The 15,301-nt window shown below is 37.9% G+C and overlaps 1 protein-coding gene across 1 annotated transcript in view; it reads right to left on the bottom strand.

Annotated features, from left to right (window-relative positions):
• The window catches only part of CNTNAP4 (contactin associated protein family member 4), a 279,240-nt gene that overhangs the window by 223,609 nt on the left and 40,330 nt on the right, over positions 1-15,301 (bottom strand). Inside the window, exon 2 of the mRNA XM_028841115.2 lies at positions 10,693-10,803. Within this exon, the coding sequence (XP_028696948.2) occupies positions 10,693-10,803 (111 nt within the window). The remainder of the gene's footprint in view (positions 1-10,692; positions 10,804-15,301) is intronic.

The following is a 15,301-nucleotide window of genomic DNA, read 5'->3' as shown; positions in this document are numbered from 1 at the left end:
GCAAAACTACAGGCTACTGGCAATGCCACACACACTTCTGAGCAGCCTTATCAGATGCATCTCAGAACTTTCCACTCTGAGAACAAAAGCAGAAAGCTTTTATCCATCAGCTCTCATCCTCTTTGGCACGGTTAGCCTCACAGGCAGGCACTGCTCCTCATCCCTCACCACTAGAATGAGTCCAGTGGACTCCCAGGGGAAGACCATCTATCAGCATCAGGGAAGCCATAGGGCAAGAAGCTACAGGGAAGTGATACAGCCCTAGGTGACACCCTATCGCACCTGTAGAAAGCTGGACTTGGTCACTGCAATACTGGCTGAGAGAGAGAGGGTGAAGAGGATGTAAGTGTCATACAAAAATTGTCCTTATCACAGCACTGGTCACAACAGCAAAGACATGGTATCAACCCAGGTACCCATCAATGATGGATTGAACAAAGAAAATGTGGTATATATACACCATGGAATACTACACAGCCATAAAAAAAAAACAGCAAAACCATTTCCTTTGCAGCAACATGGAAACAGCTAGAAACCGTTATCCTAAGAGAATTAATACAGAAATAGAAAACCTAATACCATGAGTTATCTTATAAGTGGGATTTAAAACATTGGGAGCATATGGACCTAAAGTTGGGAACAAAAGACACTGAGGAATACAAGACGGGGGAGGCAGTGACAGGGCAGGGGTTGAAAACCACCTATGGATACTATGCTCTCCACCTGGGTGACGAATTCAGTCATACCCAAAACCTCAGCATTATGCAATATACCTTTGTAACAAACCTGCACACGTACCCCTGATTTTAAGATAAAAGTTGGAAAAAAGGACAGGTCCAATACACAACTACACATCTTAATTTTAACCATCTCTAAGAGTGAATGAACTATTTTGGTTTTCAACTGCTAGCTTTTCCCATCTCTTAGCAAGATCGGTCTGTCCCCTGCTGGAGAAGAGGCTCAGGACACATATAAATGGGCATCAGGCAAGAAAGCTAGGAGTCCTGGGCTTTTGATATCTCTGTGATTGTGCCACGCACCACACTTTCAGAGCACATGTACATTCCAGCTGAGGGGAAGTATTCTCATTCTGAGGCCGAGTCTGAGGCCCTTCACACGTGTATGCTAATATTTTGTTTAGAGCATTTTGCATTTATATTCATGAGACAGAGTGGCTTTTAATTTTCCTTTCTTGTTTGTCCTTGACAGTGTTTGGTATCAAGGTTATGCTGGCCTCCTCGAATGAGTTAGGGAGTATTCTGACTTTTTTTCTGTTCTCCGGGAGAGAATGTATAAGATTACTGTCCTATCCTTAAATGTGTTTGGAAGAAGTCATATTTGAAGGCATGCTAACTTGTTTTCTCTGTTGAAACATTTTTAATGATAAATTTCTCTTGTAGGTAGAGAAATATTTTAATTTTCTTTTTTTATTTCTTGAGTGCAGTTTTGTAGGTTGTGTTTTTGAAATATTTTTTCAATTCATTGAAATTCTCAAAATTAGCAGAAAATTTGTTAAAGTATCCTTATATTTTTCTCTTATTGATTGTAGTACATGCTTGTTTTCCATTTTATTAATTAATGCATTTTGGGTTTTTTCCTTCCTTTTGCTTACTTTTGGCTTAATCTGTTGTTCTTTTTGTAGTTTTCTGGGATGAACGCGTGGAAAAATCATTCACATTTAACCTTTTTCTTTTGTAATAGTTGTAATTAAGGCCATCAATTATGGTCTAAAGTGCATCTCACAACTTTGATCTGCAGCATTTTGTTATCATTGAGTTAAAATGTTTCCTAATTTCCACTGAGATTTCTTTTGGAGGAATGTATTAAGTTCCACACCTTTCTGGCTTTTTAAGTATTCTTTAATTAATGATTTCTAGCTCAATTCCACTATAGCTAGGGCACTTACTCTGTATGATTTCAATCCTTTGAGATATATTGAAACAATTTATGGTCTAGCATAAATTTAGGTAAATATTCTAAGTATACTTAATAAGAATGTGTATTCTGCAGTTGGAGATATATATATTACACGCAGTATATAAATATACATTATATATTTTTTGTTCAAATCTTTTGTATTTCCATTTTTTGCCTACTTGTTCATTAAGCTACAGAATGATATATATTAACAATAATTTTGTATTTCTATATGTACTGTCTACTTCTATTATTCTGTCCCTTTTTCTTTATGTATTTTTAAAACTTATTTGGTGCAGAAAATGTCAGGTTCACTACGTGATATTTCCTTTTTGGGGGGATCTTTGTCCCTGAGGGTGGGCTGTCTTGGTTTCTCTCAGATATGTCAAGTAGTTGGTTTACTAGTTTCTGGAAATGCAGCTAACTACTATGGGCTGAATGTTTGTGTCCCAACAAAACTCATAGGCTGAAGCCGTAATCCCCAGTGTGATGGTATTTGGAGAGGAAGCCTTTGGGAGGTAATAAGGTTTACATTGTCACAAGGCTGGGACACTCATGATATGATTAATGCTCTTACAAGAAGAGGAAACAGCCGGGCGCGGTGGCTCAAGCCTGTAATCCCAGCACTTTGGGAGGCCGAGACGGGCGGATCACGAGGTCAGGAGATCGAGACCATCCTGGCGAACACGGTGAAACCCCGTCTCTACTAAAAAATACAAAAAACTAGCCGGGCGAGGTGGCAGGCGCCTGTAGTCCCAGCTACTCGGGAGGCTGAGGCAGGAGAATGGCATCAACCCGGGAGGTCAAAAAAAAAAAAAAAAAGAAGAGGAAACAGAGAGAGATCTCTTTCCATGAGTATGTACCAGGAAAGGTCGCGTAAACATAAATTGAGGAGACGGCTGTCAGTAAGCCAGCAAAAGGGCCCTAACAAGACATCGAATCTGCTGTCAGCTGTATGATATAGCAGCTAACTTTTCTAAAGTAATTATTCATAGAGCCAGACACCATGCTAGACTCTACCTATACCCTGAGGTAAGGCAAAGTCCTAGGTAAAATGTATCCCTCAGAGTTTCTTGAGAGATTAAGCTGTGCCTGAGATTTCTGAAATTATTTGGTTTCTTCTTCCTTAAACTGCTTCCCCTATGCTCTCAGTTTTCTCCTGGCAACTATGCCCTCATAAATCACTTGCACCTCAGACGTTGCTGCGGGTGTGCTTCTAGGATAGCCCAACCAAAGACACCCTTGATCACTGAACTCATTGTTTATTCATTGCGCCTACCTGTAAAATTGTCCTACTCAGCACTCTGAAAATATCAGATGGATACTAAAAGAAATGTTCATGTATTAGTGATAATGTTGAATTTTCTGCATATATTTTATTGGCCACTGTGTCAATTCCGGTTGGATCACATTTATATTTTGAATTCCCGTATTTTATGAAAGCTGAAGACATGTCCTAAGGCAGGAGCATCCTGTGTCATCTTGTTTGAGGAAAACTTAGAAGGATAATCTGCCTTAAGGTACTCCCCTTACCTTCTTATTGAAGGGCTACTAATTTCTCTTGCTCACGTGCTTTAAAGATTTCTAAGACTTAGAAAGAGAAGACAGCTACATTGCCAATAGAATATTACACATAAAAAGAGTATGTTGTCATAGAATTTAGAGATTCTCAAATTCAATCCTCTACCAAGGGGGAAAGAAAGAGGGGTAATGTCGTTTCCTCAAAGCCATTCACACTTTAGTATTATAATCTAGTTTTCCTGATTTCAGAACTATACATTACTCAGGATTAGCTACTTGGCGTATTCCCATGGATGATACCATCAGACTGATTTAGAGCTGAAGACTGTGGGCCACAGAGCAGACAAGGACGATAAAGGGTAAGATGGAAAAAGCACCAAGACGCTGGCAGGCAGATCAGAGAAGCTGGAGCATTTTCTAAGGAAGGGGCCAAGGAGGGAGGGCAATGTCTAAAGCCAGAAGGGAACTGGCCCGGCAGGTGCACAGTCATCTATGGTGTTAAATCAAAAGAATCGACACAAAAGAAGCGATTCTATATTAATCTTGCAAGTGGCAGCAAACTCTCCACTGCTTTAACAAATAGACGATATCAGCATGTTTAGAAATAAATGCATAAACCTTCACTTATTTTTATTTCACTTTCTCAAGGCTGGTATACAAAATATAATTTATTAGCACAAGTGATACATCACTGATCATAAAATTAATCTGGAACTGTATTTTCCAACCTTTATCAAAATGTTAATGTTTCAGTAAGTTTTTTTTAAACTTCACAAACTATATCCAGACTAACTTTAAAAAAAAAGGTAAAAATATTTTAAATAAAACCATCATATCGCCCTAATTCACAGATTTTGACTAAGGATATATCAGAATGTTTTAGCTTTACTTCAATCTAGTAACAAACATTAAGAAAACTCATTGTTTGACTCTGTTTTGCTTTATAATTAATCAGGAATACTGCCAGACATAGTGGCTCAGGCCTGTAACCCCAGCACTTTGGGAGGCTGAGGCAGGCAGATCACTTCAGGTCAGGAGTTCACAGCCAGCCTTGCCAACATGGAGAAACCCGGTCTCTACTAATAATACAAAAAGAAATTAGCTGGGTCTAGTGGTGCATGCCTATACACCCAGCTACTCAGGAGACTGAGGCACAAGACTCGCTTGAACCGATAAGGCAGAGGTTGCAGTGAGCTGAGATTCTGCCACTGCACTCTAGCCTGGGTGACAAAGTGAGACTGTGTCTTTTTAAAAAAAAAAAAAAAAAGAGGGATAAATTGGCTCCTCCCAGCATAGTTCTGTGGAGGTCAGAATTCCCTGAGATTACCTTTATATAATGAGTACATATAGTTTGCTAAAATGGGGTTAACTGGCAGGACACACTTTGAAACTGGTTAACGTTTGTACAGCACTGTGTTTTTGTAATTTATGTGGCCCCATCACGGTGCCACCATCATTTTCAGAAAGACAGTACCATCTCACTGTTATCCCTGCTCTTCCCATAGGAAATTAAAGTTTGGTGGCGAAATATCTCGGCAATCATTAAGAGAGTAAAATGTAGTAGTGATTAAGACCCAAGAATACTGAATTAATTCCAGATATATCTAACACCAAAGAAGTCGCTCCTCACCTAAAATTTTATGATCTGCAGGAAAGAATACAAAGGAGAAGGAGAGTGGAGGAGCTGAAGTCCAAGTGTGTCTGGGAAGCAAGTTCTATGACTGTTAGGGGTGACTATTCAGAGTTTGAGTCAGATTAGCACCCCCATCACAACGTTAAGAGCTGTACCCCTGTGAATTTAAGACAGGGCCCAAACCCAGAAAAAATTAGGGCACAAGACAGAAATATCAGGCAGTGCTAATAAATCACACCACAGCCAGGATCAGCAGGAAGTCAGGGGCCCCTTGCAGTTCAAGTAATTTTTCAGTTGCCAAAGACATACTCTCAGCACATCAGATTCTGAATATCATGAGTTGGTCTACAAGCAAATAAATTGCTGGCATGTTCTGTTCTCCGACAAACTCCACAAGTACAGGGCATCTCCAGTGCAACAAACTCAGTCATTGAAGTTCACCTGCCCCAGCCTGGTCATGGGACCTCTCGGGCAAACGTCAGACTCACACCAATTGTGCCAGCCAGGTTCCCCTTTCTCTAGGCTTGAAATTTTTCAATCCTGTACAAAAGTTGTGTCTTATTCTTTTTTCATATAGAAAGTATTGGTTATTAAATATATTAATACTATGATTTTTAAAATTTAATTATTATAAAGGTTTCATTTATTTATTTATTTATTTATTTTTTGAGATGGAGTCTCGATCTGTTGCCCAGGCTGGAGTGCAGTGGTGTGATCTCCGCTCACTGCAACCTCCGCCTCCCAGGTTCACGCCATTCTCCTGCCTCAGCCTCCCAAGTAGCTGTGACTACAGGCACCTGCCACCATACCACGCTAATTTTTTTGTATTTTTAGTAGAGATGGGGTTTCACTGTGTTAGCCAGGACAGGTCTCAATCTCCTGACCTCATGATCCGCCCGCCTCGGCCTCCCAAAGTGCTGGGATTATAGGCGTGAGCCACCGCACCCGGCCTACAAAGGTTTTTTTTATATAATATGTTTAACACCGGGAAATATCTACCTCAAAAAAAGCACCTACTACTTTTTATCTTTAGGGATCTATCCTCGTAAGCACTGACATGCAACATGCATAGCTTGGAAGATTTATTGAACCATAATAGTTGTTTGCAAAGCAGCACAACAATTTAGGGCAGTCAAAATTGCCAAACCACGCTATATGGAATGTTATAATTATTCTTAGTAGAGATCCATCCATGAATGGGGGTCATCTCTGTCAATTAACCAAGTAAGCTAATTCCGCTATAGATAAATGTTTGATTTTAATATCAAATTCTATAGGTATTGGGAAGACATTGCTTAACAAGCATTTAGAATAGAAGGGTGCAGTTGTGGTTTAAAAAAGAGCAAATGGAAAAAGAAAGACAAATATCCAATTTTTAACATCAGGAAATATTATGATAGACAAATATCCAATTTTTTAACATCAGAAAACATTCTTATCTTACAGAATAGGTGAGAGGAAACTCACAGTATTTGTCAACTTATGTAATCCATCTTTTATATACTTAAAGAGGTGTACATATAAATGTTTCTACTCACACATATAAATATATTATTTTTGCTTTGGACAATCATTTTATTTACTATTCTTTTTCCTGTACACAAATATATCAATTTGCAATCACTCATTTCCAAGGTTGTCCAAGTACATTAAAATAAAGACTTACATTTGGATTATAACACTACTAAAAGATGTGGATTCTTCATATTCTGGATTCTAAATGTACTAAGGACACATTTAGACTATCAACTGGGACACTAGAACCTGCTTGAACTCCACATTGACAACACTAAGAGTCAATGTATATTTAACTTAAATTGCCCATTAAAATTTAAGCTATACTGAAACTCCAACAATGAAAATACTATACAGCTATCTTTCCTGGATAACCTTATCTCTATTCCTGGATTCCTGTTGGATGGTTGATTGGATTAAAGAGTCACATGCCTAATCTCTTTAGCAAAATTTATCTAACCCATCCATGATGTTCTCTTCAGAGGATTCGAAATTTCCCATCTTCTGCAATATGAATAGGCCAAGAATTTTCCAAACCATCAAGTCTGATTGCCTTTTTTGCTTATCAGTTTCTTTCTCAATGTATATCTTCCCTCACACATTTTGCTATAAGCTTAAGGAGAAACAAAGGCATAACTTTTCTATTTTGCTTAGAAAGCTCCTCAGGTGATTATCTAAGTTCATTGTTTACAAGCTCTAATCTCTACCCAACAGTAGAACACAATTCAACCAAATTTTCTACCACTCTATAACAAGGATTGCTTTCCCTCCTGCATCCAATAACATGACCCTCTTTTCTTTCTGAACCCTTGCCAGATACACTTTAAACCTTTGTATTTACACCAACAGTCGTTTCAAGGCAATCTAAGTTTTTTTCTATCATGTGCCTCAAAATTCTTCCAACCTTTGCTCATTACTCAATTCCAAAGCCACTTTCCTATTTTAAGGTGTTTATTCCAGTGACACTAAACGTCTAGTACCAAAATCTGTATTTGTTTTCAGGGGCTGCAGTAACAAAGTGCTACAAACAGGGCATCTTAAAAGAATGTAAGTTTATTCTCTCACAGTTCTGGGAACTAGAAGTCTCAAATCAAGATGTCTGCAGGCAGGGCCGTACTCCCTCTGTGGGCTTAGAGAAGAATCCCTCTTTGCCTCTTTCTAACTTCTGATGGTTGCTGGCGATCCTTCGCATTTCTTGGTTTGCAGCTGTATCACTTCAAGCTCTGCTTCCATCTTCGCCTAGTCTACTCTGTCTTATCCGTCTCTCTATCTCTCCAAATCTCACACTCCTTATAAGGACACCAGTCACTGGATTTAGACCCCCACCCCTTAATCCAGTATGGCCTCATCTTAACTTGGTGATATCTGCTAAGACCCTATGTCCAAATAAGGTCACCTTCATTGGTATTTGGGTTAGGATTTAAATCTTTTATGAGGACACAGTTCAACCCATAACAGCACACATGTGGTGAAATTAAATTAGCACCCATCAAATGGAAAGTATGTTTAATGGTAATCCTCCCCTCTCCTCCCCTCCCTCTCTCTCTTTTGAGACAGAGTCTCACTCTGTCACCCTGGAGTGCAATAGCACAATCTTGGCTCACTGTAACGTCCACCGCCTGGGTTCAAGCAATTCTTGTGCCTCAACCTCTTGGGTAGCTAGGACCACGGGTGTATACCACCATGCCTGGCTAACTTTTTTGTATCTGTAGTAGAGATGGAGTTTTGTCATGTTGCCCAGGCTGATCTCAAACTCCTGAGCTCAAGTGATCCTCCTGTCTCAGACTTTCAAAGTGCTGGAATTACAGGTGTGAGCCACGGCACTCAGCAATGGTAGCCTTTTTTGATCTCCTTCCCTCATTACTAGGGCCCCACTCATTTTCACAGTATTATCCTTGACACTTCTTATCGCACAGATGGAAAATAAGTGAGTAACTTTCTCATTTTTTTGGTCTATTCTTTGGCTCTAAGTTTTCATAATTCTGTAGGAAAGAGGTCATTCTGTGTATCTAAGATACTAGGACCTTTATTCGCTGATTTAGTTTATTTACATATGACTGTAGACTTGGCTGAATGCTTTTTCCTAGCCTGAATGAAATACTATGATAAATGTTTCAATACTAGAAATAAAATATAGCCTTTAATAAATCACTGAAAATCTGATGTTCCTTTGTGAAAACTTCATGTAATTAATAGGGGAAAAAAAGAAAAACTAAATAAAAAAGAAAAATGTAATCAAGTAGGTTGACAACCAGCAAAAGATAATTAAAATGATCCTGTTTTGTGTCTCGGTTTCATTAACATGTAAATGAGATTCATGAAGTTTGATATTGTGTTTTACCAAGAGCCATAGAAATGAATTAAGAATGAAAATGAGTCCCACTGATGGAGACTCCTGATGAGTATATAAATTAATGAAAAATATGATTTGATCTAATTAATAACATACATTTTTGTGATGTATTGAACCTCAACAAAGGAAATCAAGATAAACAGATAAATTAAAATGTTGTGTTCCTTTCACTGGCCCACATTCTGTGAAGCTTTTATGACTCAGATGAAGTGGTGGTAAATGTCAAACTCTGCTGTTCTTTATAAAGAAGCACAGGATGGAGACCCTATTCTAGGATTAGCATTGCAATAACAGCATTCCTGCTGGTGGCTCCATAGGTACAAGGTCTGGAATGGCCATCAGAGAGGCTAGGAAAGTCCACTGATTGGTCAGGGACTCCGAATTGCAAAGAGGAAAAGACAGTCCTATGTGACCAATAACTCTCACTGCAAGTCACTCAAAAGGAACAGGCTAGCATTATCCACTCAAATATATTCAAGCACCCCCCCCAATTTCCCATTTGATAGAAGGATCTCAGTTCTCACTCTCCATTGACATCTTCACATTCAGAAGCACACAAAAGTGGGTATCTCCAATAATATGAAATGAAATCTTTAAACTTAAGCTTAAAATCATGTTAAAGTGTTATATCTAGACTGTAGTGAGAACTATGTGTGATATATATCATGTATACCAGATGGCAAAATACACACACACACACACATACACACATTTACCTATTTGTCATGTCCAATGTTCAGTGTGCTCAAGCATTAAGCACATATTAAGGATAACATCAAAGAGTAAAATTAGAAGTGACTGACTGATGTTGGCATGAGAGAAAGAGGATAATAAATGGGAGAAACACGGTTTTAATAATGCATGATGTTGTTGTCCGCTTTTTATGATTGTTAAAATGTTTTCTGTATTAGCATTGCCAAGCGTGATCACAGTGATCCTCTGTCTCTAAGTACACAGTGTTTTTGAAATTCTGTCTTATTTCTACAGCAAGGTGCCATTTAATTATCTTTAGTTTCCTTTTAACATATTCAAGTGTCTTTGAGACAGGGTCTCACTCTGTCACCTACGCGCTAGTTCAGTGGCACAATCATAGCTCACTGTAGTCTCCAACTGCTGGGTTCAGTGATCCTCCTGCTTCAGCCATAGCTGGGACTACAGGCATACACCACAGGTGAATTTATTTTTTATTATTTTGTAGAGACAAGGTCTGGCTGTGTTGCCCAGGCTGGTCTCGAACTCCTGACCTCAAGTGATCTTCCCACCTCAGCCTCCTAAATTGTTGGCGTTATACACATGAACCGCCACACCTGGCTGAGTACTCCTAAAGGACCACGAAAATCTTGTTATGTTCCTATTCTTCAACTGATAAGAAAATCAACCGCACTGAGAATCCAAAACACTGGGGGATCATTATTTTTAAATAATTAGCATTTTTGAAAATTACTTAACTTGAAACTGAAGGCCAATTAAATTTTCATCCCTAATGTGCCCATAAGGATTGTATATTATTGTAGAAAATATTTTGTAAGATATATAAAAAGCTCGTCAGATTGAAGGAACTCAACTCTCTGTAATATATGATGTGTCTCTTTCACATTCCAGAACAGAAGCTAGATGTCATATACGTCTCATGAGTTTTAACCATTTGCTTATTCAGAAATTTACTTTTACAATATATCATTCATAATGATTTTATGCAAAGATAATGAAAAACTAGTGAGATGGGCCAGTCAGAGGAGAAAAGCAGACTCACCATCTCTTCTATTCAGCCTTGCGAATCCAGGACCATGACTGCTGGAGAGCTCGGAAGAACTGCTGAAGGATGCCTGAGGCAAGGCAGACACAAGAGGATCATCACAGTCATCTGTCAGGAGGAACAACGCCACATTGGGGTTAGTTAGTGCTGATGGCTTTCGTGGAATCAATAGACAAAACAACAAACAAGTAAAACAACAACATCAAAAACTAAGATCTAAGATCTCTAAAAATATGCCTACTACTTATAGGGGCTATTCTACTAGAAGTCTAGTAAGTTCAGTGAGAAAAGAAAAAGAACCCGAAGACAGGAGAATATGAAAATATTTTTAAAATCATAAAATTATATAATAAAATAGTATCTTAAGGTAGAAAGGGTTATACCTCATTATAAAAGATTCGCAAATTTAGCTGTACGAAAATTAAATACTTAAGGTTTCCAAAAGACACTGTAAAGAAATTAAAAAGAAAAATCACAAAATGGAGAAAGTACTTGAAAAATCTATAACCTAGTATACAATTAGTATTCCAAATAAAGGAAAATAAAATACAAAATAAAGTAAAACAAAAACCACCCTTAAATCATTACACACATTAACAAAAATAACACAAGGCACGATCTGACTTCACAGCACAGCCTGGTGTGGTGGCTCACACCTGTAGTCCCAGCACTTTGGGAGGCTGAGGCAGGCAGATTACTTGAGGTCAGGAGTTCAAGACAAGCCTGGCCAACATGGTGAAACCCCATCTCTACTAGAAATAAAAAATTAGCAGGGCGTGGTGGCACATGCCTGTAGTCTCAGCTGCTCGGGAGGCTGAGGCAGGAGAATCGCTTCAACCCCAGAGGTGGAAGTTGCAGTGAGCCAAGATCACACCACTGCACTCCAGCCTGGGTGACAGAGTAAGACTCTCTCAAAAAACAGACTTCACAGCACAGATCCTATATAAATTGATCCTCAAACTTATCAGCAAAAAGAGATGTAAACTGGGACTATGAAAGGATACTAATTTATGGACATTAGACTGGCAAAATGTAGGCCAAGAGAAGCTCTGACACATTGCTCGTGGGAGTATAAACTTGAGCAACCACTTTAATAAAAACCACTTTTCATTAGTTGTATATCTGAACTTTCCCATGCCCTATGTTCCACCAGTTCCTTTAATATACGTAAGTCCTCCTATGATGAACCCTCAGTCTCAAGGAGTTTTGTCTTTTTACCCAAAGGTGATATACAAATACTAGTAATTTTGTGTCCATGAAAATAAAAAAGTTCCCAGAGGAGCCTGCATTTGTGCACCGGGAGACATGTATGATTTCTAGCAATGTTGCTCATAATAGCGCAAAAAAAAAAAAAAAAAAATTGACAAAAAGATATCCAATGGCAGAAGAATAAAACATAGTGCTTTTCACAATAGAATAATATACACCAGTAAAAGAAACAACAACACAAAACAGAATAGTTGAATCTTAGAAGTGACATTTTTGAGAAAAACTAGTTATAAATAATATATAATATGTTGATCATTTTGAAAATCTTAAAAAGCAAAGCTAAGTAATACTGTATGTTGTTTAGGAACATATATGAGCTTAAAAAACTACTTTTACAAAAAGAAATGAAAGTTACAAAACTCAGGATCTTGGCTACCTTGAGAGAAAAGCGGAATCAACATACATGTATACAGTTTTAATGTGATGGAATGCTCTAATTTGGGGGTAGGTGGTGTCAGAGGTGTTAGAACCAGAGTGACTCCATCTTGAGTGAGGGCCAGGGAAATGAGGCTGAGACCTGCTGGGCTGCATTCCCAGAAAGTTAGGTATTCCTAGCCTCCAGACGCTTAGAGTTAAGGGAACAGACTGATAATGTTTACTAAACAGACCCAGACTTAGGCGGGTCCTGATATCCCAGTATCGAGAACAAAAGCATTCCTAATTTTGCTTTAAAGATATTAGTTGATTCTTGCAAAATATAGTAATTAAGAAAATTAATCCTTTATCACGAACCCTTGTAGCAGAGCTCATCTCCCTATGATCTTTTCTAATCCTATATAAATACACACACACACACACACACACACACACAAGTATTTGTACCAAGGGTGGACGCATTATTCCTCTTACTTTCAGGAATGCCCTACTTTGTCTATGGAGTTGCTGAACTTTCACCACTTTACTTTCTTAATAAACCTGCCTTTGCTTTGCATTGCTGACTCGCCCTGAATTCTTTCTTGCGCAAGATCCAAGAACCCTTTCTTGGGGTCTGGATTGGGACCCCTTTGTGGTAATAGTGGCATAGTCACAGGCTTCTAATTATGTTTCATATAAAATATATAACATACACATGCACATACATTTACATATGTATCAATATGTATATATACATATTAATGTGCACACATATTTATCGTCTATCTACCCTTTTATGTGTATCACATATATTGCTTCTAATATTAAAAGATAAAGCACAAAGAATGAGGGAAAGCATAAGAATAATCTCATGTGTATCATGAAATCCATACATGTTTAATTTATTCAGCCAATTCCTCATTCGATGTCATCTTTAAAGCATATTTGCCTTTTATATTATACTCTTAAGTTGTTCCCATTTTTGCTCTAATCAGAAAAATATTTCTCTCCCATTTAGTTTTTAACATATACATTCTGTAATTTAAAATTATACAGGGTTACCGTCCCAAATGTTTTAATTAATGGTGATTTAATTTAAATAAAATAAATCTAAAATTATCTAGATTCACCTGAAATTTTATTAAGTTTATTATACCTGAACCTAATTTGTTCTTGAATGCCTTTCCCAAGAACTTACCTGAGGTAGCATTTTACTTTTCAAGGTTGTCTCAATTTCATTCAAAGTCTACTTTTTCTTACTCTTACCTTAAATTCTTTCACTATTACAACAGACAGCTCCTGCATGTCTATTGACTAGCTTAAGTACTAACGCCAGCCAATCCAGTTGTAATTCAAGAATAGTGTAGACATAGACAAATAAACAACCCATGGAGGGGTGAAGGAAATTCTGATTATTGCCAATTACAGGCAACAACAAAAATGTTTTAGTATGCTGTGGAAACTATGGCATGTATGTTTACGCACACAAGTGAGTGCATTCCATATATGGAAGGAGGGCTCATATGTGGGTGTGTGTTTACTAGAACTAGGAATTTTTAAAATCATTTTCAGCTTGCGGGTATAAATGTGGTGAAAAGGGTGTTTAACTGCAATTCACAATCAATTATGTAGATTCAGGTTGATGTTTTGGATGTAATGCCTCTCTGGTGCAATCACTCTAGGGAACATATATTTATTGTTCGTTTTTGCCAACTATAAATTAAGAATCAATATTGTTCTACCTCTAACTTTAAAAGAGCAGAATTAAAACAAAAGAAGGGGTACTTCTTCCATTTGTGGGGAGAAAGACATGTAATATGGAAAACAGAAGGGCACACAGGGGGCTTGTGATATTTGGTCAAGTTTTGGTTGTTGACCTTGGTGGTTACACGGCCTTATTATTCTTTACCGTGAGCATATACCTGCCCCTACAGTCTGTTGTATATTTATTTAATGATGATATATTGTAGTTATTCTTACAGAACTAATAATAACTAAGACACATTAAGAGGGCACTCTGTGCTAGGAAGTTATAATCTTGCCACACACAGTAACTAATCTTTACCCCTCTTTGTTAATATATTATTATTCTCTTACAGATGAGATCATTGAACACAGTTCTATTAATTTGCTCTTCTCATTGTGGTAGAACCATATCTGTAACACGAGTCAGGGGCCAGAATCCACCATGTAAGAATACCATGACTATAATTATTATTTCTTTAGGTTTGAAGCATAGGAATTCCATCAGACACCGTAATAGCATGAATAGATTCTCTCTCAAGGAGTGTGTACTCCAGTTCCAGGTTTGCCAGGCTATTTATTTCCCATTTGATCTTCAACAGTCTTGACAAGAGAGGAAGGGAACCTCAAAGAGTAATAATCAGTCTGGAGTAAACATGATATTTTTCTCTACATAATAAATTGGAATTCTGGATTAAGCATAAGTCTCCTGAGTTTAATTCCAGAAAACCAGTTTTCTCTGACTGCACCAACAAAACACAGGATCTAGACTAGAAAAGCTAAGGACCACATTCCAATTCCAGAGGTTCTTAACCAGAGATAATTTTGCCCTCCTGCTCCCTACTTTCAGTAAACATTAGCAATATCTGAAGACACCTTTGTCATCACAACTAAGAGATGATACTTCTGGCATCCACTGGGTTGAGTCCAGGGGTGCTGTTAAACATTTGACAAAGCACAGGGTAGCCTTCTACCACAAAGAATAGCCTGGTCTCAAATGTCAGTAAGTGCCAAAGCTGAGAAACACTATTCTACAATCTGGTAACGCAACTCAGCAAACTAGTCTTCTCCTGGAGTAATCTCTCAGCTAGAACTTCCAATGATTATTAGCTCTAATTTTTAGCTAATTTTCAGATGCAAATAAAGAGTATTCAGTGCACGTGGGTATACAGGCATTTAAGTAGGGGCTTTTCAAACCGGAAATAACGTTTTAACTATTTCAGCCTAAAACATAATTGCA

The sequence above is a fragment of the Macaca mulatta genome, chromosome 20 (assembly GCF_049350105.2).
Source record: "Macaca mulatta isolate MMU2019108-1 chromosome 20, T2T-MMU8v2.0, whole genome shotgun sequence".
NCBI lineage: Eukaryota > Metazoa > Chordata > Mammalia > Primates > Cercopithecidae > Macaca > Macaca mulatta.
Note: the sequence above shows the minus strand (reverse complement) of the source record. Positions and strands in the feature narration are given on the sequence as shown.